The sequence below is a fragment of the Clarias gariepinus genome, chromosome 23, assembly GCF_024256425.1.
Source record: "Clarias gariepinus isolate MV-2021 ecotype Netherlands chromosome 23, CGAR_prim_01v2, whole genome shotgun sequence".
In the NCBI taxonomy this organism is placed as follows: Eukaryota; Metazoa; Chordata; class Actinopteri; order Siluriformes; family Clariidae; genus Clarias; species Clarias gariepinus.
Genome location: NC_071122.1, coordinates 16217865 through 16238857, shown reverse-complemented (window position 1 = coordinate 16238857; position 20993 = coordinate 16217865). Strand labels below are relative to the sequence as shown.

At 36.6% G+C, this 20993-nt stretch overlaps 1 protein-coding gene across 2 annotated transcripts; it reads right to left on the bottom strand.

The window, feature by feature from the left end:
• Positions 1–452: 452 nt before the first annotated feature.
• On the bottom strand, positions 453–19883 carry inavab (innate immunity activator b). 2 transcript variants are annotated; one of them, XM_053484623.1, is made up of 10 exons: positions 19705–19883; positions 14124–14208; positions 9754–9887; positions 8750–8872; positions 7706–7934; positions 7497–7550; positions 6747–7038; positions 6222–6377; positions 5148–5850; positions 453–810 (listed from the first exon to the last, which is right to left on the bottom strand). In XM_053484623.1, the coding sequence occupies exons 2-10, from the start codon at positions 14176–14178 to the stop codon at positions 733–735; spliced, it is 1824 nt and encodes a 607-aa protein (XP_053340598.1). In that variant the 5' UTR covers positions 14179–14208; positions 19705–19883; the 3' UTR covers positions 453–732. The 2 variants fall into 2 exon arrangements, with proteins under 2 accessions (XP_053340598.1, XP_053340600.1); XM_053484625.1 differs by lacking the exon at positions 19705–19883 and adding an exon at positions 15960–16041.
• Positions 19884–20993: the final 1110 nt, after the last annotated feature.

The following is a 20993-nucleotide window of genomic DNA, read 5'->3' as shown; positions in this document are numbered from 1 at the left end:
CTCATAAGAGAAACAGATCATGTTTAAATTTATGATTAAAGATGGCAAATAAAAAAAAGCATTTTTTTTTAAGAATGAATGAATTTCTTTACACTTTAGACGAAATATTACATAGGAGGGTCTTTAATTTTTGGAACATATTTTAAAAAGTAACTCTTATGAGCAAATTCTTTATTAGAATAACTATCATGCTTGTTTTAATACAAAAACCCTTACACATTTTTATAGTGATGCTACTCATTTGGCAGAGTACTATACGATGTGTTTTCCCTTATTTGCACTAAAACCTAAAATCTAAATCTTAGATCACTGCATCTAAAACCTTTTTAGACAAATATCTCATACAGTACATTTGGGTATATGAGCTACAACAGTATTTTCTTTTATTATAAAAAAATAATAAATAAGAACACAATTAAATTACACACCAAAAATCTAAAATCACACTCCAATCTCTTTTCCATTTTATTTGCATCAGTAGCAACACAGGCTGACAGGTAAAATGTAACTTGGGAAAATTAACTCAGTAATGCAGAAATAAAATCTACTCTATAAGCACTGTTTTCCACAAAAGTAAAAGAAGTAAAATATTACAGTAGTGTTTTTTGTATAAAAATGCTATCAAAAATATAAAAGCTCAGTCAAACTACAGACAGAACCACTTATACTTTCAGTTAGTTAGTCAATAAATTAAAACATAAATATGACTTTAGTTAATTAGGGTCCTTTTTGCTACACCTGGCTGAATATCTCTTGCTCTTCTTCCTCATACCATTTAACTGGTGTTCTGTCTGCAATCCTTTGTGGGACCTGAAACAGAGCAAATAAAATTAAATAATTAAATTGAATAAATGTGTGCACACACATTTTGGCAGCATAATTCTTGCAAACTCTGTGTGTGTGTGTGTGTGTGTGAGAGAGAGAGAGAGGGGGGGGGGTATCTTAATGATGCATAGTCCAATTCAATTCGATTTAATTTGTATAGCGCTTTTAACAATGCTCACTGTCACTAAGAAACTTTACAAAATCAAAAGAAATTTATTTAAATGAGTATAAAATGTGTAAGAAAATGTGTATGCATGTCCATAAACAGTGAAAAGTTTTTAAAAGCATTTCCAAACAATTTGGAGTTCAACGTTTTACAGGGAAAAAGATTATTCAGAAATGAAAAGCATTCAAGACAGTTGCCAATTTTCCCAGACGTAGACGTCCCAGTACATTCACCCCAAGGTCAGACTGTGCAATGCTCAGAGAAATAAAAAACAAAATCCACAAGAGTTAAATCTCAGACCCTACAGGGCTGTGCAGTAGGGAATACCAACAATCTCACTGAATTGAAGCAATGTTGTAAAGAAGAATAGGCCAAAATTCCTCCTGTCCAATTACTTTAAAGTTATTGCTGCTAAAGGTACATATACAAGCAATTGAAACATGGGGTGCTAGTATTGTCTACATGTTTTCACTCACTCACTCACTCACTGTTTGTGTGCATACATATAAAGTAGGTATAGAAAAAAATCATCTTTTCGAACTGCTCGCTCGTTGGGGGCGGCGTAACACACTCTGGGGACAGTGCTATCCGCTCCTTCCGCTTGCGCAAGCTCACAGAAGCTCCTGATTGCCTCTCATCCCTCCCCTCTGGGAGAGCTCGGCCAATCAGCTCTCTCTAGACCTACGGCTGCGAGAGGTTACAGCATCCGGACCGAACCAGCGATCTCTGAATGATAGAGCGAGCACTTTACCACTGCGCCACTTGGAGGCCCGAGAAGAGCTTTCCTGAAGTATTTCGGTCCCTGGTAGTGCAACCCAAACAAACAATTAATTATGGGTGTCAAGGCACTATCAAAAGATCTCCTGGATAAAGGGGGCACACATCAGGAGATGAATAAAAAAAATGTCAAAGGCTTTATCTCTGCCTAGAAGAACACTTGCCTAGAAACACTTCTATTATTAAGAAGTGGAAGGTACTTGGTACAACAGTCCCTCCCTGGATCAGCATGTCTTTCTAAACTGGATGAAAGCACCAGGATAAAAACTGGTCAAAGGGGCTACCAAGGAGCCTACAGCAACTCTGAAGCAGTTGCAGGTATTTATAAGTGTATAAGAAATGACAGACTGCCCCAACACAAATCCACTCCAGAGCATGGTTGATCCTGCAAATTGCTCAATTCTCACAGAGACAATCCATTCAGATTGACGTAAGATGTGATAGTCTATCATTTACAGCTGGGTAATACAGTGGACCATCGAGAACCATTCTATGTTCAAAGGATGACCTGATTAGCCAACTGGTCTCAGTAATATGTAAATCGCATCATTCAAATGGTGGGATATCACCTATACCATAAGAACGTTAGTGAGCCACCACTACTCAAAAGGAGGTGATAAAAAAGGTGTTCATTACAAATGAGTTCAGTATATTGTATTTAAAACAAGCCCTATTTACATGGAGGGATTTACATATTTACATACATACACATATTTACATAGTGAGAGGGTTGTCGGAATAGTATAAATGCTTTAGTCCAAATATAGGGAGTATTTCCGTTTGACTCTGAGGAATCCGAAGTGCTTCATGCATTTTTTTACTGTTATGCTGCATTAAACTTCTCCTTTCTACTGGCAATCTACGTGCCCTCATTTTTTCCTAACACTGTTCATTGTGTGCATGTGACAACAAAATCTCAAATTCCTCACAAATGTGGTTAAAATAAATTATATGGGAGGGTTGAACAGAGAAAAAGACACCCTTCAAGAAAGGCCACATGCAGTCATAACTGAGTTTTGCAAAAATGCACCTTTAAGATTCTGAGGCCATAGAACCAAATGATGTGTTTGATGGAAATGCAATACAGCTCAGCATCCAAATAACACCATTCCTTAAGTAAAGGATGGAGGTGGTCATATTCTGCTAATAACATAGGGTGTTTCTCTGCAACAGGGAGTGGCACACGTGTCAGGATAAAAGGAAAAATGGATGGGGCAAAATACCATCAACTTCCTCAGCCAGAAAGTTGTCAATAAGAAGAAGGTTTACCTTCCAACATAACAAATGACCAACAGCACACAGCAAAACTGACGAAACAGTGTTTAAAAAAGAAAAAGGTGAATGTCCTTGCATGGCCTAGACTTGTAGAATGACTTGAAGACTGCAGTCCACAAAGAGTGACCATCAGTTAAATCAAGTTAAATCAGTTTGAGCCATTTAAAGAAAAGTGGGCAAATACTGCAAAATCTAGATGTGCAAAGTTAGTAGAGACACAACCCAACAGATTAAAGGGTGTAATTAAAGCAAAAGATAGTTCACCAAAGTACTGACACAAGGGGTATTTTTCCCATTTTTTTCTGACATGTTGCTATTATATCTTTTACTTGGATGTTAAGCTGTCTCCATTCCTAACTTTTGTTTTTAACTTTCAAAGCCACTAAATGTGATTATTTTTAAGGGATTATTTTTTTCTATACCCACTATACATGCACAAGGTCTGAAAACAATTTTCCACAATATGTGCCATTTAACTGAAGTTCTTAACCTATACCTGCGTGATTTCATTCACTGTAGTGCTGCCCGTATAAACATTCCTGTTAAAGTGTATGGTGAGGTTAAATATATAATCTTAATGTGAAGAATTCAATAGCAGATTGACAGTCCCCCTATTCAACATGTTTAAATTAAGTATGAATAATTTTTTGAGCATTGAAAGGGACCATGTTCTTTTTGGCAACACAGCCAATCACTGTCTTTAGAACACTCAACCATCTTAATCATTATTAAAGCCTGAAATGTGATACTGGAATGCAGCAACTGTGTGTGTTAAGCAGAGTCAAAGTTCCCACATCCTGTCCCTTAAATAAACTCTGGAAACACAGAGGAGATTTAAATGGCTTTTTCTGCAGACTTTTTCTGTAAAACGAGGAAATTATCTTTTGTTTTGACTAAGAATCTTTTCTTCTTTTTTTTTCACTTTCTTTGCTACACAATTCCGAAAAATAATGTGAAGGAAACAGGGACATTTACTAACTTTTAACTTCACTTGTCTAAGCAACTATTTTCCTTTTAAAACTGAATACACATATAAGGGAATTTTTCATTCATTTATCATCTTACTGAGTCATCTTATCAGGGTAGGTAAACAACTGCAAAGTAAACGAGTAAATAACCTTGGAGAAATCATACTGAATTTTAACACTTAATTTTTTCTTCAGACGTGGCTTTAAAGACAGGCCCAGACAGTGCCATAATCCATTTGATCTGCATTAATGGTAAATTCCTTCCTCCTCCAACAGATAGAAACATGACCCTAAACTGAGCTAAAGGAATTCTGTTTCACAAACTACTCAGCTATGAATAAAGATGAGGAATGATTGCCTGTTTTAGACAAACATTCTCACATTATTTATAGTCATTACTTATATAATTTATGTAATTACAAACTATAAGTGAATACTTCACTCATCAATTAAATGTATAATCATGTTTCGCTTTAACAAAGAAATGAAAAAATTGAACAGCATACTTAATAAAATGAGGATCTATATAAAAAGAAGCAAATGCCCTTATTGCCCACATGATAAAATCTGAGTATAGTTAAATATGTCAAAAAAAAAAATGATAGTCCTGAAAACAAACAGACTGACATAAACAAGCATCAAGGAAATGGAATCAGTACAGTGTTTCACTACTTTCCTAAATAATGGACATTGTTGTAATTTGCCTTCAGATAATTACCAGATTGAGTTACTTTATCACCACTACTTAGTGTCATGTCAATCAAAAAAACTAAACCATTAAACAGCTTCTGTACCACTTTGTGAAATAATTCACATAACGTTCAATTCCACCTTGTGGCAAAGTGGTTTAATAAGTTAGTGCAAAGAGTACTAAATTATTCAATCCACAAATTAAGCAATGCAATTATTAATCACTGTTATCATGTGCATAAATACTTAAATACTTCAATTCATCCATTAAACTTTTTAAAATTAGAATTCAATCATTGATTTAGTGATTTAATCACTAATATACATTTCTTTCAATAATTTATTTGTCAGAAACTAGTAATCTAGCCTTTTCAAAGAAGTTGTCCTTAGAATTGGTAATTATTTATCTCTACCCACCTACCCTAAGTAAAAGTTAGATATTTTACCTGATCATGGAAGTCATGATGACGAGTGAGTGGTGAATCATGCATGGGCGGGTTCCGAATGCACACAGAGCTTTGTCTGTCTACAGACCGTGGCCGTAGCTGGCAACGCTGATGCCATGACTTCAGCTCGTCTGAAACCACCGGTCGTGGGAGAGCACTGCTTGCATGATGAGGGTGCTCTTTGAGTGATGGGGCCCGGAATAGCTTCACGTGGTGGGGGATCAGTCTGCCCCCTTGCTGGTATAGTGGAGCTGCCTTGTACCAGTACTCGTTGTGACCACTGGTGCAAGGAGAAGGCTGGTGCCTAATACACAGTCTACTCAAGTCCATATCATGGCATTTTCCCTCATCTACATGTCTTCTGTAAAGCCTGGGGGAGAGCTGGGGTGAGGGGTTTTTGTAGTGGTTGTGATTTATAAAGGGCAGTGGGATGTTATTAGAATAGTGGTATCTGTGCTGTGCCCTGCATAGCTGCTCTGGCTCAGCGTAAATCTCTTGATGTGGTGAGCTTGTATATAAAGGTGCCGAGGAGTGCTTAGAGTTACTGTCCTCTGACCCATAGTGGTGTATCGGGCTTTCCATAGCCAACATCACAGGAAAGTACTCCGGTGTCGCCAAATTAACATCAGTCAGTCGTCTTCTGGGTCTGCCCAACCGCCCTCTGTTTTGCTCTGCATTGTTTGATGGATCACTACTGGGAACTCTGTTAAAGGACAAACAAATGCATCCCTTAATATAAAACGCTCAAAAAAAGTCAAGAAAACGTAAGGCTACTTTTACATATGCAGCTTACTGTCTTTGATTCAAACCCTGGTGCATTTGGCTCCTTAGTCCATTTTTTTTGGGCACGCATGCATACAGCAACTGTACTGGAATCCAGACCATTATAAGAGGCCCAAAATTGTCTGAACTGCATCTGACTTAAATCTACTTCATTCTAAAGCAGTGACAAAACAATTAACAACCAAATATGCTATCTATTTGGGTCTTAGGAAAAAAAACATCAATTATGGTCTGGTCTGAGGAAAGAACCAACATGTGATTTACACAAGAAATTTTATAGCAATTACTGACCTGAGGGATGGGACTCTGTAAAGATGCATTTCTGGAGTAGAGGGGGTAGTGCTGGACTGTGTGTGTCTCAGTGCTGTATGTTTTGGTTTCTGCAGCTTCAGGTCTACATCATTTAAATGGGTTTCCAATGGGGGCAACGTAGGTGTAACAGCAGGACTGCAAGTTGAACAATTACAATTATTTTGTGATAGGAAATATTTTTCATTAGCCACTTTAAGCCTAAAATGGTTGTCCACTACAATGATAGGGTTTGTGTGAAACATTTACAAATGCCAATTGCCATCTTAATACTCTAAGTTCATATTTTTGCCCTACAGTGCAAAAGAGGCATTAGTTATGGTACGATTAATGCCGCCCTTTTATTCATTTAAGTAGAGATGTAATTTATAACCAGAAATTGCTATGCATTTTATTATGATCACATAAAAAAAGCCCATAAGTGAGATATTATTAAAATGCGTAACTAAACATTCAGTTACTAGACAAAAGTTGTAGGCTCCCATTAACACATTTATATTGACATACCTTGAGTTAGTGGAACTGACGAGAGACTTTTTTTTATGGTAAGGCTGATCAAGGCTAGACTCTGTCCAAGGAGAATTCTGGATGGGGGCAGGGTCATACTCTGGTAAAGGGCTGTAACAGGGGTGCAAATGCTCAGGAGGTAGCCGACTGGGGCTGGGAATTGGCCGAGGGGGATGAAGCGGGGAACCAGAGGGATTTAGAAAAAGATGGGAAGGGTCTAAGGTCACAGAATGAAGCTCTGTAATACAGGGGAGCTCAGAGGAAGCCTGGGATGACTCGCTCATCAGCTCTTCTGAATCAAGGACAAGAAAAAGAATAATGTCAATAAAAAACAAAGTGTGAAAAGAACAAATGAATGTGTCAAATACAAGCACACACACATACAGTTCAAAGTGTTATCAAAAAGTTTCAAGACTAGTTTTGTAACAGTTTTGTATGGGTACGATCCTGAGACAAAACAACAAGTCTTCACAGTGAAAGAAGAGTATCATCTCCACAACCAAAATGCACAGATGCATTATTCATTCAAGAGTATCATCTCCAGAGTGCCAAAATGCACAGATGGTTGATGCATATCTTGTTGATATTTTATATGAATTTTTTTGGGAATGTGGAACGAATCATCTGTGTTTCCATTATTTCTTATGAAGAAATTAGCTTTGATATATGCACACTTTGATATATAATCATGCTTCCGGAAAGAATTATGCTGTACAGATGTCAGCATTGTCTTACACCCCTAACATTTACCTTCATCCAATACTGCGGAATCTGACAATGAACTGTTATCCGACGTGCCATGATCTGGAAACACAATTAATGACAGAAATGATCATTAATTATTATATACAATATAGATATGAGATATATGATATATTCTTTAGATCAGAGACTTTAGAGATCAAAATTAAGGCAAGGAAACCAGCTATACTAAGTCCACTGACAGAAAGTGTCCTTACATTTTTGAGTGATTATACTAGGTCGCGGTGAGGAGCGGCCGTGTTCGAGACGTAGTCTGAATACAGAATCCTGCAGCTCCTTAAGTTTCTGCTCCTCACGCATGCGCTGTTGCACTCTGCTTTTCTTTACTGCCTTGCTCAGGTGCTCTTCATGGCAAAGCCTATGTGCAGCTACGTAGATCTGATGCTGGAGGGACAGCTTAGCTTCTACTGAGGATAGCTCGGAGTCCTAAGGAATGACCAGTAGAGTAAAATTAATCTTAACACACACTCAGATACAGACGGACAGTGTATATACTATACAGACTGTATGTTTGGGGGTGTATACACACACATACTACCAGTAAAATGTTTGGACACACCTCCAAACTTTATTATTTATTTTTTTTATGCGGAGTAAATGAATGCCGAAGCCATCCAAAATATGCAATAATCTACTTTGAACAGTTGATATTGAGATCTGCCTTATGCTCTTTAAAACCTCCATGACAGCTCTAAACTGAGATGCTGTAAATTAGTGATTTTTGAGGCTCCAAATGAACTTCACCTCTGCGGCAGTCACCAAGCTTCTGTCTTCATAAGTCTTCATAAGAGCCAGTTTCATCATGGTCAAATGAACTTGACAATACAGTTCTTGCAAGAACTATTCCAGAACAGCTGACCTTCATGTCTTCAATTTAATCAGTTCGAGAATGTAAAAAATAAATCTCAAACATTAATATTTAACATTTTAAATTAAAATCCCTCAGGGATTGTAACCGGCATGGGACTGGCACTGCATGCAGTGGCTGGGTAGTATGGCATGTGGCCTTGAGCTTGGATTCTTAGATACAAAAATGAACATCCTAGAGCCTTCACTACCTGAGCCACCATTCCCATGTTCTACATTTATGATGTTCTTGTAAAAAGAGTTTCCCTTGAACATAGCTAGAGCACACAAACATTTCATACACACACACATATATATATAATTCTTTTAGTTTAGGTCTTACGTCTTATGACAGATAATTATGTCATGATGTTTTATTTTATTTCATTTTATACCTCTGCTTTGTTCAGAATGCTTTGCTCATCCAACTTGAAGGCAGCCCCAATGCGTTTGCGTATCTGCGGTGGTTTCTCTCCAGGCAACAGAGGGTAGTCAGAGCACAAATGTCCAGTGAGCTCCTGTAAGAAGGAAGAGTAAAATTTATTATTTAATTGTAGGGAGTGAAAAAATTCAGAGTTCCAAAAATTACATTTTGGGCATGTCAACACTTGTAATTTCATACTTTTTTTCAGAGGTATATAAACGAACAAGTGTGGCTTCAACTGGAGCTCCTGCTTATTCTGTATGGATTACTTCATTCAGTCAAGTCCAGACAAGTTTGTGTTCTTACCTACTGTAAACTTGCACAATATTTAATATGAATATGTTCTTTTTCCTTCCTCATCCTGCTTCCTAGGGGAATCCTACTGTCTCTTCTAACATTAGCTCTGTTTGAGATTTCTACAGTAATGTTTTGGTTGATATTACTGTAACTGTGGAAGAACCTTTCACTTGGCTAGCGATGGTGAACCACATCAGGGGTGTGTCTGTCTTAAGTACAGACAATAGACACACAGTCACTAAAGAATGACTTCAGTACTTACTGTGACAGAGAGCTAAGGTGTCATCAGAAACAAGCCCATGCAAGCTTACAAAAAGCACATTTTTTACAGTGTGGGACTCAGGAAGTGACTCAAGGAAGGTATTTTTTTTGCAAATAAAAAAATATATCAGGACTATCTCTAGTTGTCATATTTTAAACAGCAAATTTATAACCGCTACAAAGATTTAAACTTCCTTGCTTTGAAAATCAAACACATCTACAGATCACTTTATAACCTTAAAGTTACAGGAAATGTTTTTTGCATTAAAAAAACAACTTAAATATTTTCTAGACATGGAAAATATGTGTTCTGACAAAAGGTAAATCAAGAATTAAGTTGAGTTGATTTTGTTGCTCCAAGTTCTTTGTAAATTTGGTCATAAACTAGAGAACGTGTGTACTTTGAACATTACTCACAGCCTCTCTAATGCAGAGTTTCTTCAGCTCCAGAATACACAGCTCAAGTCTATCCTGTAATGACTGCTGTTTTAGCTTCACAGCCCGAGTGTGCGTACTGACATCTTTGGTTATATTAATAGGGCTGTCCAGTCCTACAAAACAAAAATAGTCAAATATTAGGATATATTAAAAATAAGTGACACACACACATTCAGTTGAAAGTTCAGACACACCATCCATGATCTTTCCTGATTCTTATCTCCTTTTATATTGTAAAACTATGTTGAAGGTATCCAAAATATGCAATAATCTTCTCTGAACCGCTGACATTGAGATGTGTCTGCTATTTATGATCTGTAAAGCCTTCCTAGTGGCTCCAATCTGAGGTGCTGTGACTTTTTAAGCTAAAAGGGAAGGTGCAGCAGAGGTAAGTTTTGGTTTTGGTTTCTTTTGATGGTCTTTATGAAAGCCAGTTTTATCACGGTAGTTAATAGGTTTTGCACATGACATAACATGACACGAACGTGTAACATAAAAGACAGAATCACTGCTATGGGAAAGATTACTTGTAAAATTACTTGTAAACTTAATCAGATGAAGCTGATCACCCACTCAATGGGACAAAAAGCTATTTGACTCTTAATTGTAATCTGTAGCTGTGGCCATTTGGATTAGCTTAACATGAAAATCTGGAGCATTTCAGTCCCTGGTAATGCAAGTGAAGCAAGAAACAGTTCTGCTATTAAGAAATGGAAAGTACTTGGTACAACACAGTCCCTCCCTGGAACAGGACATCTTTCTAGTCAGGAGACATATATATAAAAAGATTTAAAGGCTTTCTCACTCCCTAGAAGCACAGTAAGTTTTATTACAAAGAACTGTAAGGTATTTGGTACAACACACACCCTCTATGGATTCAGGACATGGCTCCAACCTGGATGAAAAAGCCAGGAGGAAACTAGTATAAACGAAGCTACCAAGTGGCCTACAGCAACTCTGAAGCAGTTGTGGAAATTTATGATAAAAAGTGGTCATTGTGTACATGTGACAAAAATATCACAAATTCCCCACAAATGTCCTTGCATGGCCTAGTCAGTGCCCAGACTTTAATCCCAATGAAAATCTGTGGAATAACTTGCAGTCCACAAACAGTCTTTATCATATTGAACTAAATTTAAGCAATTTTGCAAAGAAGAATAGGCAGATATTGCAACGTCTGGAAGCTTTCTGTGTCGTCATTGAGAAGGTGATTACCTTCACCTGATTGAGTTTACATGTAATTTTTAGGAAAGAGACATTTTTACTGAGCAGCACGTGTCTCTGTCAACATATATTCAGTTGTTACAGGCATTCTTCGCTGAATGTAACAATAGACTATAAGGAACTACGAGAAAAAACTGTGCCGTTGGGTGGCCGACCCACCTTGCAACAGTAGGCAGTGTCTTCATTACTTTTTATGTCATACAGTGATGTAGTAATATATCTGCTGGAGTGGCATGAGGAGCGTCAGCGAATTGACCGCACACACTCCATTAGCAGGTAATGGTAGCATGCGGATCTGCACGTGAGGTCCCTCTAGCATAGGGGTCACTTAAAGGCAGACTGCAGTCCGAGTCACACTGCCAGACGCCGTCCTGTACAGACTGGACCTATAATCAATAATTTGATGATGTGCTTAATTTTTAACCGGCACAGCTTTTCCCTTCTTCACGGTACTGGATCGATAGACCCGGAAACTCACAGACCAATTCAATGCAAGCAAAGCCAGCTTACTTGATGCAACACAGAAAGACGGATGTAGAGAGTAGGAGAGAGTGGCAGACAGAGGGAGTAGGACACAGGCAGAGAAACCCGGACATATATAATAATTATACTATATTATATAATAATATAATAACTAATGCCAATGTCTAAAAAGAGAAAAGCTGACTGTGAAAACAAGGCTTTTAAGCCGTAATGGACAGATCTGTATATGTTCATTTCTCCCTCTGGAAACACAAAACCAATGTGTCTCATATGTTTAGAGGCTGTGGCTCTCATTAAAAATGGCTATATGAAACGCCACTATGAGTCAAAGACAATTTTTAAGGAAAATTACCACCTGAAGTCTGAGCTGAGGTCACAGAAAATTATCAGTCTCAGAGCCCAATATGATCATTCCACCAGAATCCTTACCCATTCTTTCACTGGCAAACAGCGTTCTAATGAATGTTCATTCAGAGTGGCTTGGATTTCGGGTCAACACAAAAAAAAAAAAACATTTACTGATGGAGGGGTTGGCAAGGAGTCCATGAGTGCATGACTGCATTAGCCGAAACATTGTTTGACGGAAAATGGAAAGAAGAGTTTAAATTAAGCAAATACATACCTTACCATCTTCACCCACAAATAAAAGTGAGGATATGCTCACCCAGCTGGATGAGGCTATTCATAAGGCACCATGTGTAAGCTTAGCTTCAGATGAGACTACTGACAGTGCTCAGCTGAGAATCAAATGATCTCTGACGCAGATTTCCCAAGTCTGAGGAAATACATTTTTACCATGTTCGGCTTCCCATACAGCTGCGAGGCAGCTTCTCCACAATGAACATAATGAAAACTAAGTATCATTCCAGGCTGAACAATGAGTATCTGCACATGTACATGAGAATGACACTGACACCATTTTAGGCCAGATTTAAGATCCTGGCAGGACACGCTAGAGCCCAGTTCTCACACTGAAAAAGGAAACTAAATATCATAATAATATAAATGTGTTGATAATTATTTTTGTGACTGTTTAGTCAAGTCAAGATTTATTTAAGTCTTGATTTATTTACTTACATTCCAGTCGATCTGAATTGTACATACACTTAGTATTTTGAGACATTGCTCCTGACTCCCTAATTCCCCCCCAGAAATAGCTTCGTTTTCTTCCCACAGAATAAGCCTCTCTATTTATCCCCAAGAAATAATAATGGTCAAGTTAAATCTTTTGCAGACCAGAGAAAATGTCTACAAAAAGTAAGATTATTGTCCCCATATAGATCTACAAACTATAGTCTGTCTTTTTTTTTGGTGGTTTTGGTAGTTTCATCGCTTTCAGGTTATGTTGATTTATGTTGACTCATTTTACCGGGGATATAATTTTTTTTTTATAGATTACTGCAAATAAACCTTTTTTAAAAAAAACTGGTTTCCTCCAGTGTCTTAACAAAGTCCTTTGCTGTTGTTTTGGGATTTATTAACATTTTCAAGCCAAAGTATGTTTATTAATAGGGGAGAGAATGGGTCTACTTCCTGAATGGTATGATGGCTTCCTGGTATTCTTGCATAGTATTATTTGTACAGATTAACACAGAACTTTCTGACATTTAAAAATTGCATTCAAAGATGAAACAGACTTGTGGAGGTCCTCTGTTGTTTTTCCTGAGGTAATTTTGTCTGAATTTTTTTCTTATGATGTCAGACAAAGAGGTGCTGAGTTTGAAAGCTGGACTTTAATACATCCACAGGTACACCTCCAATTGACTCAAATAATGCCAAACAGCAGCTTCTGAAGCCATGACATCATTTTCTGGATTTTTCCAAACTGTTTAAAGTCACAGTCAACTTAGGGTATGTAAACATCTAAGCCACTGAAATTGTGATAGAGTTAAATAATCTAGCTGTAAATAGTCATCGCAAAAAATGGCTGTGTCATGCGTCCTAGCCAAAAATGTAGTTTAACCAATGAAGTGGTTTTAAAAATCAACTTTAATTTTATTTGGTGACAACAACCACTAACATAAATATGTAGCTTGTTTGTCAGTATTGTGCATTTTTACATGTTCTGCAATAACATTATTTTACTTTTTTTTTATTCCCTCACATGAATATATAACATTATCCATGGCTCTAACACTCACCCTGTGGCAAAAGGCAGCGCGCGACAATTTCCCAAGTGAGTGTGCACATACCTGTGCATCATAGGTACACTTCATCGTTACTGGCATTAATTAAATTGTGATTGATCATTTTGTCACCCTGCCCTAGTCAGCATTTTTAACCGTTTGCGCTACAGTAGACCTTCTGTTGGATCGGACCAGACAAGCTAGCTCATGTGCAAAGCCTCATCAAAGTCACTCAAATTCTTACCCTTGCCCGTTTTCCCTGCTTTCAACACATCAACAATACATGATCAAGGAATGTTCACTTTCACTTTTTCTTGTACCCTTGACATGTGTTATTGTACTGAGATAATTAATGTTATTCATGTCACCTCTCAGTGGTTTTAATGCTAGGGCTGATTGGTGTGTGTACATGTGTATGCCAGTTGAAGCATGTCCTGTACCGTGATAGACTGAAGGATATACTGGAGGATTATGAACAGTTATTACAAAATTATGCAATTATTTGGCTGTGCCTACCAGAATGCAGAATAATCCCACTGTCTGTGTCGCTGATCTCCTCTTTGGCCTCCATGTCTCCAAGGCTGGCACTCAAGTCTAAACACTATGTTTTCAAAGTAAAAAAAAAAAAGAATTTAGTACTGGATTATATTAAATTTATGGTCACAAAGAATACATTTAGTAGCCGTTGCCAATGTCAGTGGAGTCCAATGTAGCCACTTCAGTTCGAATGAGATTTAACTGAAATAATTCAAGCAAAAAGAAAAAAATGGCTTGGTGAATCAGCTTGAGATCTCTCTATGTCTATGACTGACAATTAAACTTATCCGGTTTGCTCAATCCAAGGTTAAACCAAGGTGGTATTCAAGTTACTGCCACTTTTTTATTTGACAATTCTAAATGACTTTTAAGTGATTTATAATTATGGAACAATGCACTGAACTGGTATGTGAAAAGGGGCAGTGGTGGCTCAAACGGTTTTAGATCTGGGAAAATGATCTAATGTGTAAATCTTTACACATTTCAAAATGCTGTTCCATATAGATCACCTGCATTTTATGGTTACATTTCAAATGCATTTTATATTTACATTTCTCCTTATTTGCTGTTATTATTATTATTACTATTATTATTTTGAATGTCTTTTTGCACTTAATTCACTCTTGAACTTGGTACTAGCTGGTACTGCATGGTCCTTATCTGTACCTATTGTTTTTTTTTTTTTTATAGTTATCATACTTTCTTGCAATGTTTGCACACATTTGCACACAAGCACTTTACAGTATGTAGCCTTTGTTATTGTACATTTAGCTAGTGTGGTCTAGTATAGTTTTGTGTTGTTTTATGTAGAACCTTGGTCCTAAAGGAATGTAACCTTATTTCAGTACTTGTACTGTAAATTGATAAAATGACAATAAAAGTCACTTGAATTTACAAAGTGTCTTACCAGCAACACAATGCTGCATTTGAAATTAAGATTCCAAGTAGCAAAATGGATCCAACTTCTTTTTTTATGACAATTCTACAACAGTGACATCCAAAATTGTGCTGAATTGAAATTACTGTTAAATACTCTCTTATTCCATCACAGTCAGATGAACAACTAAATAAGTTCTTAGGCTAAACATTTTTAAAAAAGTGTTTCATGGATTGAACTGTATAGGTAAACTAAAAATGCTAGTCTGAGAAAACATGCACTTTTAATAATACCTTTAATATACCACCAAATCTCCCAGAGAATATAACATAATTTAGCGTTTAACCTGATTATAAAAGCACAGTCATAGACTAACAGTCTTAACAACTAAGTGTTACTTACATGTTTCCGTATCGGAAGCAAAAAAAAAATCAGTTCACTTCTATCGCTGAAATTACAGAAAGCACCAAAGTTCTCTCCACTCCGTGCTCTGTAGGTATGAGTCAGATTGAATGACTATGCTGGGTTGCCAGCTCTGTATGACAAATGCAGTCAAAAAGACCATTTAAAGAAGCTAAAAAACAGGCTAATATTTAAAATTTTAAAATGTGCTTCCTTCCCCATTCTTGCAGAAAATAATTAAAAATTATACAAAGTGCATAGTTTCACTCACTGAAGCACAAGACCCTGCATACTCTAATTTAAATTGGCTATTTAGAATTTGTTACCAATTATAGGGATAGCTTGTGTAGTATCAGAAGTCATTCACTAGAAAGACTACATCCATAGAAGTGGCTTATTTTATGTATTAAAAACTATTCTAACCAGAGGACAAAAAATATAATACAACCTTTGACAGGAGAAAAAGTATCTAATTTCCTAGGTGTGAACCTGGCAACATTGCCCTTGAGCAAAATTAGGGAGTGTCACGTACACACCTGTGTGAACAGTGGAGAATATGCGTGCCTACAGCCAACTGGTAATGACCCTGCTTGTTTTAGTTCTGTTTTTCTGACGCCCTGGTATGGCAGCCAATGGCCGCATCGATGAGAAGATACAGTACAAAGATTTCATAGCAACAAATTTCTGCCTGTTTTAGTTTACAATATCCTATTCCTATTATAATTACCACAATGAAAATTTGCTGTTTTTTTCCTGCCAGGCAAGATCTGTCAAATGTTTGTAACATAATGACTATAATGCCCCAACTCTTTAAAAGGTTGATTATGTCAGGCTGATTGTGTGGGAGATCTTGCAATTGTTGCTTCCATGTATCACTTAAATGCATAAAGAAAAGCTTTAGAGTGACACGCCAAAAATGTCCATTTATATGAACTTGATCACACCACAAAAGGCCTTTGCCAGAGCTGCAGTAGTATTAGAGGTCTCCACGTACATTTTAGACACTTTTAAATCAGAAGGGAATGATCCCCCTGAGGAATTCTACCTGAGGTCAAAGAAGTGAGCAAAAAAGGTTAAATAATATGGAAAAAGACAGTAGGTGAGAAATATTTCATGGCAAATAGTCTTAGACAAACACTGTTATACTGACTAACTTACAACATCTGCTTGTTGAGACAGCTTATTGAAATTCCTTTTGTAATAAAGTCTAAACCAGATTAAGCAACTGGTGAATTTAATTGGATATTTAAAAATTAACCAACCAGATAAAATTAAATTAACATTAATTACATGCCAGGAACAACTAGGAATACTGTTTATGAAAACAGTTGGTCAAGCATGGAACCTGCTGGCTTATCAATACTTATTAATAGAGGTTGAGTTTCTTACGCCTTGTTTACAGTAAGTTGTCCTTTTTTGTCGTCAGCCAAATACTGTACACTCCCTATTCTATAATTCGGAGAGTGAATCACAGATGAGAAATTGGCCAGAGCATCACACTTCCTCCACCGGCTTGCCATTTTCCCATAGTTTTTTTTTTTTTTTATAATTGACTTTAGTATAATATGCAAAACAGAGCATTGTCTGGATACGTCTATAACTCTGGATTTGTGGTTGGTAGTGACTTAATCTGTGTGACTAATACAAGACTACAAGACTAATAATCAAGTGTATATTTGAAATTGCCAGTGATGGTAAGGTGGTGGTCTTGGTTCTTACATAGGAATTGATGTACGTTTCAAAGAGTGGTCTGCCTAGACAACCCCATATCATAACGTTGCATACAAAAGCTAGTGCTGTGTACATGCATAGTGGGCAATATTCATGATGGGTGCATCGATTCATGTGTTTCCCTTCTCTTTTTAATGCACCACTAACTTTAGAATAGGGTAAATCTAGACTCATTAGTACACCTGACGATTTTCCATTGATCCACAATCTAATGTTAATGCTCCTTAGCAAATTTAGTCTTTTTTCCCCCCAATTAGCTTCACTAACAAGTGGTTTTCTTATAGCCACAGAGCTGTTTTGCCCCAATACTATGACTTTGACTATTTAACTATTATTAGTAAACATAGCTGTAATTTTTAGTGTTTACTTTTTACAATACATCAAGTATTTAAGTGATATACAGTAAATACAATATAAATCATAGCCGAGTGTGTTAGTGAAAGTAAAACCACAACATGCACTCTATTCCAATAAATCATAATTGGGACTAAATGATTGTGTGGCCATAAGAAAACTATTTGTCTGTGTGACTAATCAGAAAAAAAGGCTTAAATTTTCCAAAAAACATTAAAAATTGTCCAGATGTACTGTACTCCAGAGTTCTCCATTCTTAAAATATTTATGTTCATTTTCAATATTTTGCTGTTCAGTTTTTGATATCTTCCATATCTTACTTATTGAGACACTTCAGCAAGCACAGGTTATTATCCATAACATTAGAATCAGAACTCAGAACTGGCTCTTAAAATTATATATTTGTGTTTCTTACAGACCAATGTCTGTCTATATGTCTGTCTGTATGTCTACCCAGCCAAATTACGTCACAGCATCTAGCAGTTGTTTTTACTCATTCAGCACAGGTTTTGACAAGTGTCCTTTGTCTGCGTCAAACTTTTGGCATGTCTTTAATCGACCTCTAGACAGGATTTAATAAAGCTTTTGCAGTTCTTAGATATCTGCCTAAAGTTTAACCTGCACCAAACTGTTAAATAAAAGCGATGTTATGTGTCGGATTTAATAATCTACTGTAAAATAGGCTACTAAAAAGCTACTTGCGCAATGTAAACAAACACCTGCACCAATAGATATTAATTAGAAAATGAAACTGAATTTTACTGCGATTAGGTCATATTTTCACCACTGATATACAGCGCCAAAGTTTTTGTCATTTTTATCTGATCTACTTTTTCCGATTTCCCATCTGTGATTCACTCTTCAATTACAGGAAGTGTATTTGGCTGATGAAAAATAAGGTACAACTTAATGAATGAGTAAAAACCGACCACTAGATGTTGTGATGTAATCTGCCAGGACAGACATATAACCTTACAAAACACATTGTAGAGTGGGCTTGTACATGGGCTTCAATCTTATTTTAATATCTTATAATAATAATATAACTGATTACTTTAAAGCTGATCAGCCTTTTTTTTAGCCTCATTCAGTTTTTGTGATTGATGTGCAGGAAGCAGAAAAAAATGGCCAAGCTTAAAAATCTGAGCGATGTTGTAAAAGGCCATATTGTGATGGTAAGTTCACTGGGTCAGATCACCTCCATCTCCTATAATTAGCATCAAATGTAAGCCATGGTGTAGTGTAAAAAGGTGGCTTGGTCTGAAGAATCACATTTTCATTTACGTCATATAAGTCTCTGGATCAGCTTTCCTGTCAGTAGAGGATGAACCCATTCCTGGCTTATTGTGGAGCGTATATCTTTTTTTTAAATGAGCATTATTTTGTTTAATGCACTCACCTCACCGATAATGTGATTGGCCAAATGTTTCGACCATCATTCACAGTAACACATGGGGGGTGGGGTGTTTGATGACAGGTTTAAATATGCTGTAGTGCTAACAATACATTCGCATACCCCAAAATCCCAGCACCCCCCCTTCTCCTTGTGGGGGGCAGGCAGTGTAAAACTGAATTGAATTAAACATGTTAATTGATTACTATGACTTTAAGTTGCTTTGAGAAAATGATGAAACATTGTACAACACCATGAAAAAAGTTTCATGTGTTTCAGTTTCCAAAGTGTTTGCAGACACAAACTAAAATTTGTAAAAAAAAAAATAAAAAAAATCACTGCCAGACAATTTACTGACTCGTATCCAATCAGCTCTTACTAATGGACCATATTACAAAGATTAGGATACATCCATATGTACAGTATATAATGGCATTTGCAGATTTTTTTCTTACTGAATATATATCACTACAACAAGCTCCTAGTTACATTCCTTCGAGTTAACCAACCTCGCATGCGTCCTAAATCCGCAGGCTCTAACAGGTCCTGGCTTTTACTAAAGTTCCTGATTCGTTCGTTGGTTATTCTGTTAGTATGTGACAATGTTTAAATATTCAAAACGTGTGACGTGTACGTATTTTAAATACATCTAACGATAAAGTAGTTAAATTGTTTTATAGGCCTACAGTATGAATCAGACATTACAGTCTGTAAGTACATCTCAATACATTTTACTTTTGCGTACTTCGTTACTTTTTCATTTTAAACGGCCTTATTATAAACAAAGACAAATACTGACTTACCACATGTACTCATAACAGACGCAGATTCATACTCAACATCAACGATGTTTTCACACTAGAACGTACAGTAACATATATATATTTCATCCACGTTTTCCAAACTGCTCGCATTCCAGGATTGTTGTAAGTGGGACTCCGAAAATAGACCGTACCAACCTACACGCAGCAGGGGGGCTGGTACCGAAGCTACACACACGGGGACATACTTGCAGTATTATGATTGCTGGAGCAAAAAAAAAAAAAAAAAAAAGGTGGACATAATCAAATGTACGGTAATCCAAACTTTTGACTTTATAGTTATATTTCAAGTTTTTTGTAACATTTATGTGTGGAAGACTGCCCCCCACAAAATTCCACAATGGTAGTTACCTAACCATTCACTAAAAACTTTTCTTATCGTTGAAAGCCTCTTCTGGTGCGTAAGTGACACCGCATTTAAACTGTGTCAGTACGTTTCAGATTTACGTTTTACAACTGTAAAGAAGTTTTAGCGTCTCAAAACGTCAGAAGCAAAAACTCGAAATCGTCCAGTTTTAGTTTGTCCACCGGCAAACTGAGCTGAAATGGACGTGCCCCCTACCTTCTGAGAGGGGGGAGGGATTACCGTAAGGGGGGTGAATTGAAACAGAACAGCTTGTTACACATCACCGTTTCACAGGAATCCATCGCTCACGATTAACGAGAAGAGCCTAGACCTTCCATGGAGACATTTCTTTCTACTAAGTAAAATAAATACAATATATAAAATATTGACAGATTGTACAGACATTTGAAGTAATATTGTATAAATTCAGAAAGGTAAACACTGTTTTCATTATTATTATGAAATAAGAAGGATAACCCATAAACCTGTTACTTTTAACCCAATTCAGTTTTATTCACACATTTGTAACAATAGACTTTATCACAAAACAGCTTTACTTTAACTAAAAGTTTTGATTTACACATTTTAAAATCTAAGATTTTGTAAGAAATGTGTACATTCATATGGCCAAAACATGGTACCTAGGTGAAAGAGTGTATTTTCAGATAAGATCATATAACAGCCTACTTAATTCTTTTTTATCTTTCGATCCATGGATGCATACACATTTATATCAAATAAAAAGAAACATTTGACAAATATAATTTCAAGTAATTTTATTTAGTGTCTGTAACGTTTGTGAATTCAAATCTTTCAATAATCTCAACTGTCATTCAGATGGAACTTGGTCAATTTAGATTTCACATAAAAAGACATGCAGTAAGCCTGAAAAAAGTATATTATTCTAAAATGCAAAATTGTTGAG

Bases quoted from the DNA above. Each gene is read 5' to 3' on its own strand.
- inavab (XM_053484623.1), bottom strand. From the start codon at position 14,178: ATGGAGGCCAAAGAGGAGATCAGCGACACAGACAGTGGGATTATTCTG. The intron at 9,888-14,123 runs GTAGGCACAGCC...TTTGTTTTGTAG, and splicing joins TGGGATTATTCTGCATTCTG to GACTGGACAGCCCTATTAAT. The intron at 811-5,147 runs GTAAAATATCTA...GCTCTGTTTCAG, and splicing joins ATCATGACTTCCATGATCAG to GTCCCACAAAGGATTGCAGA.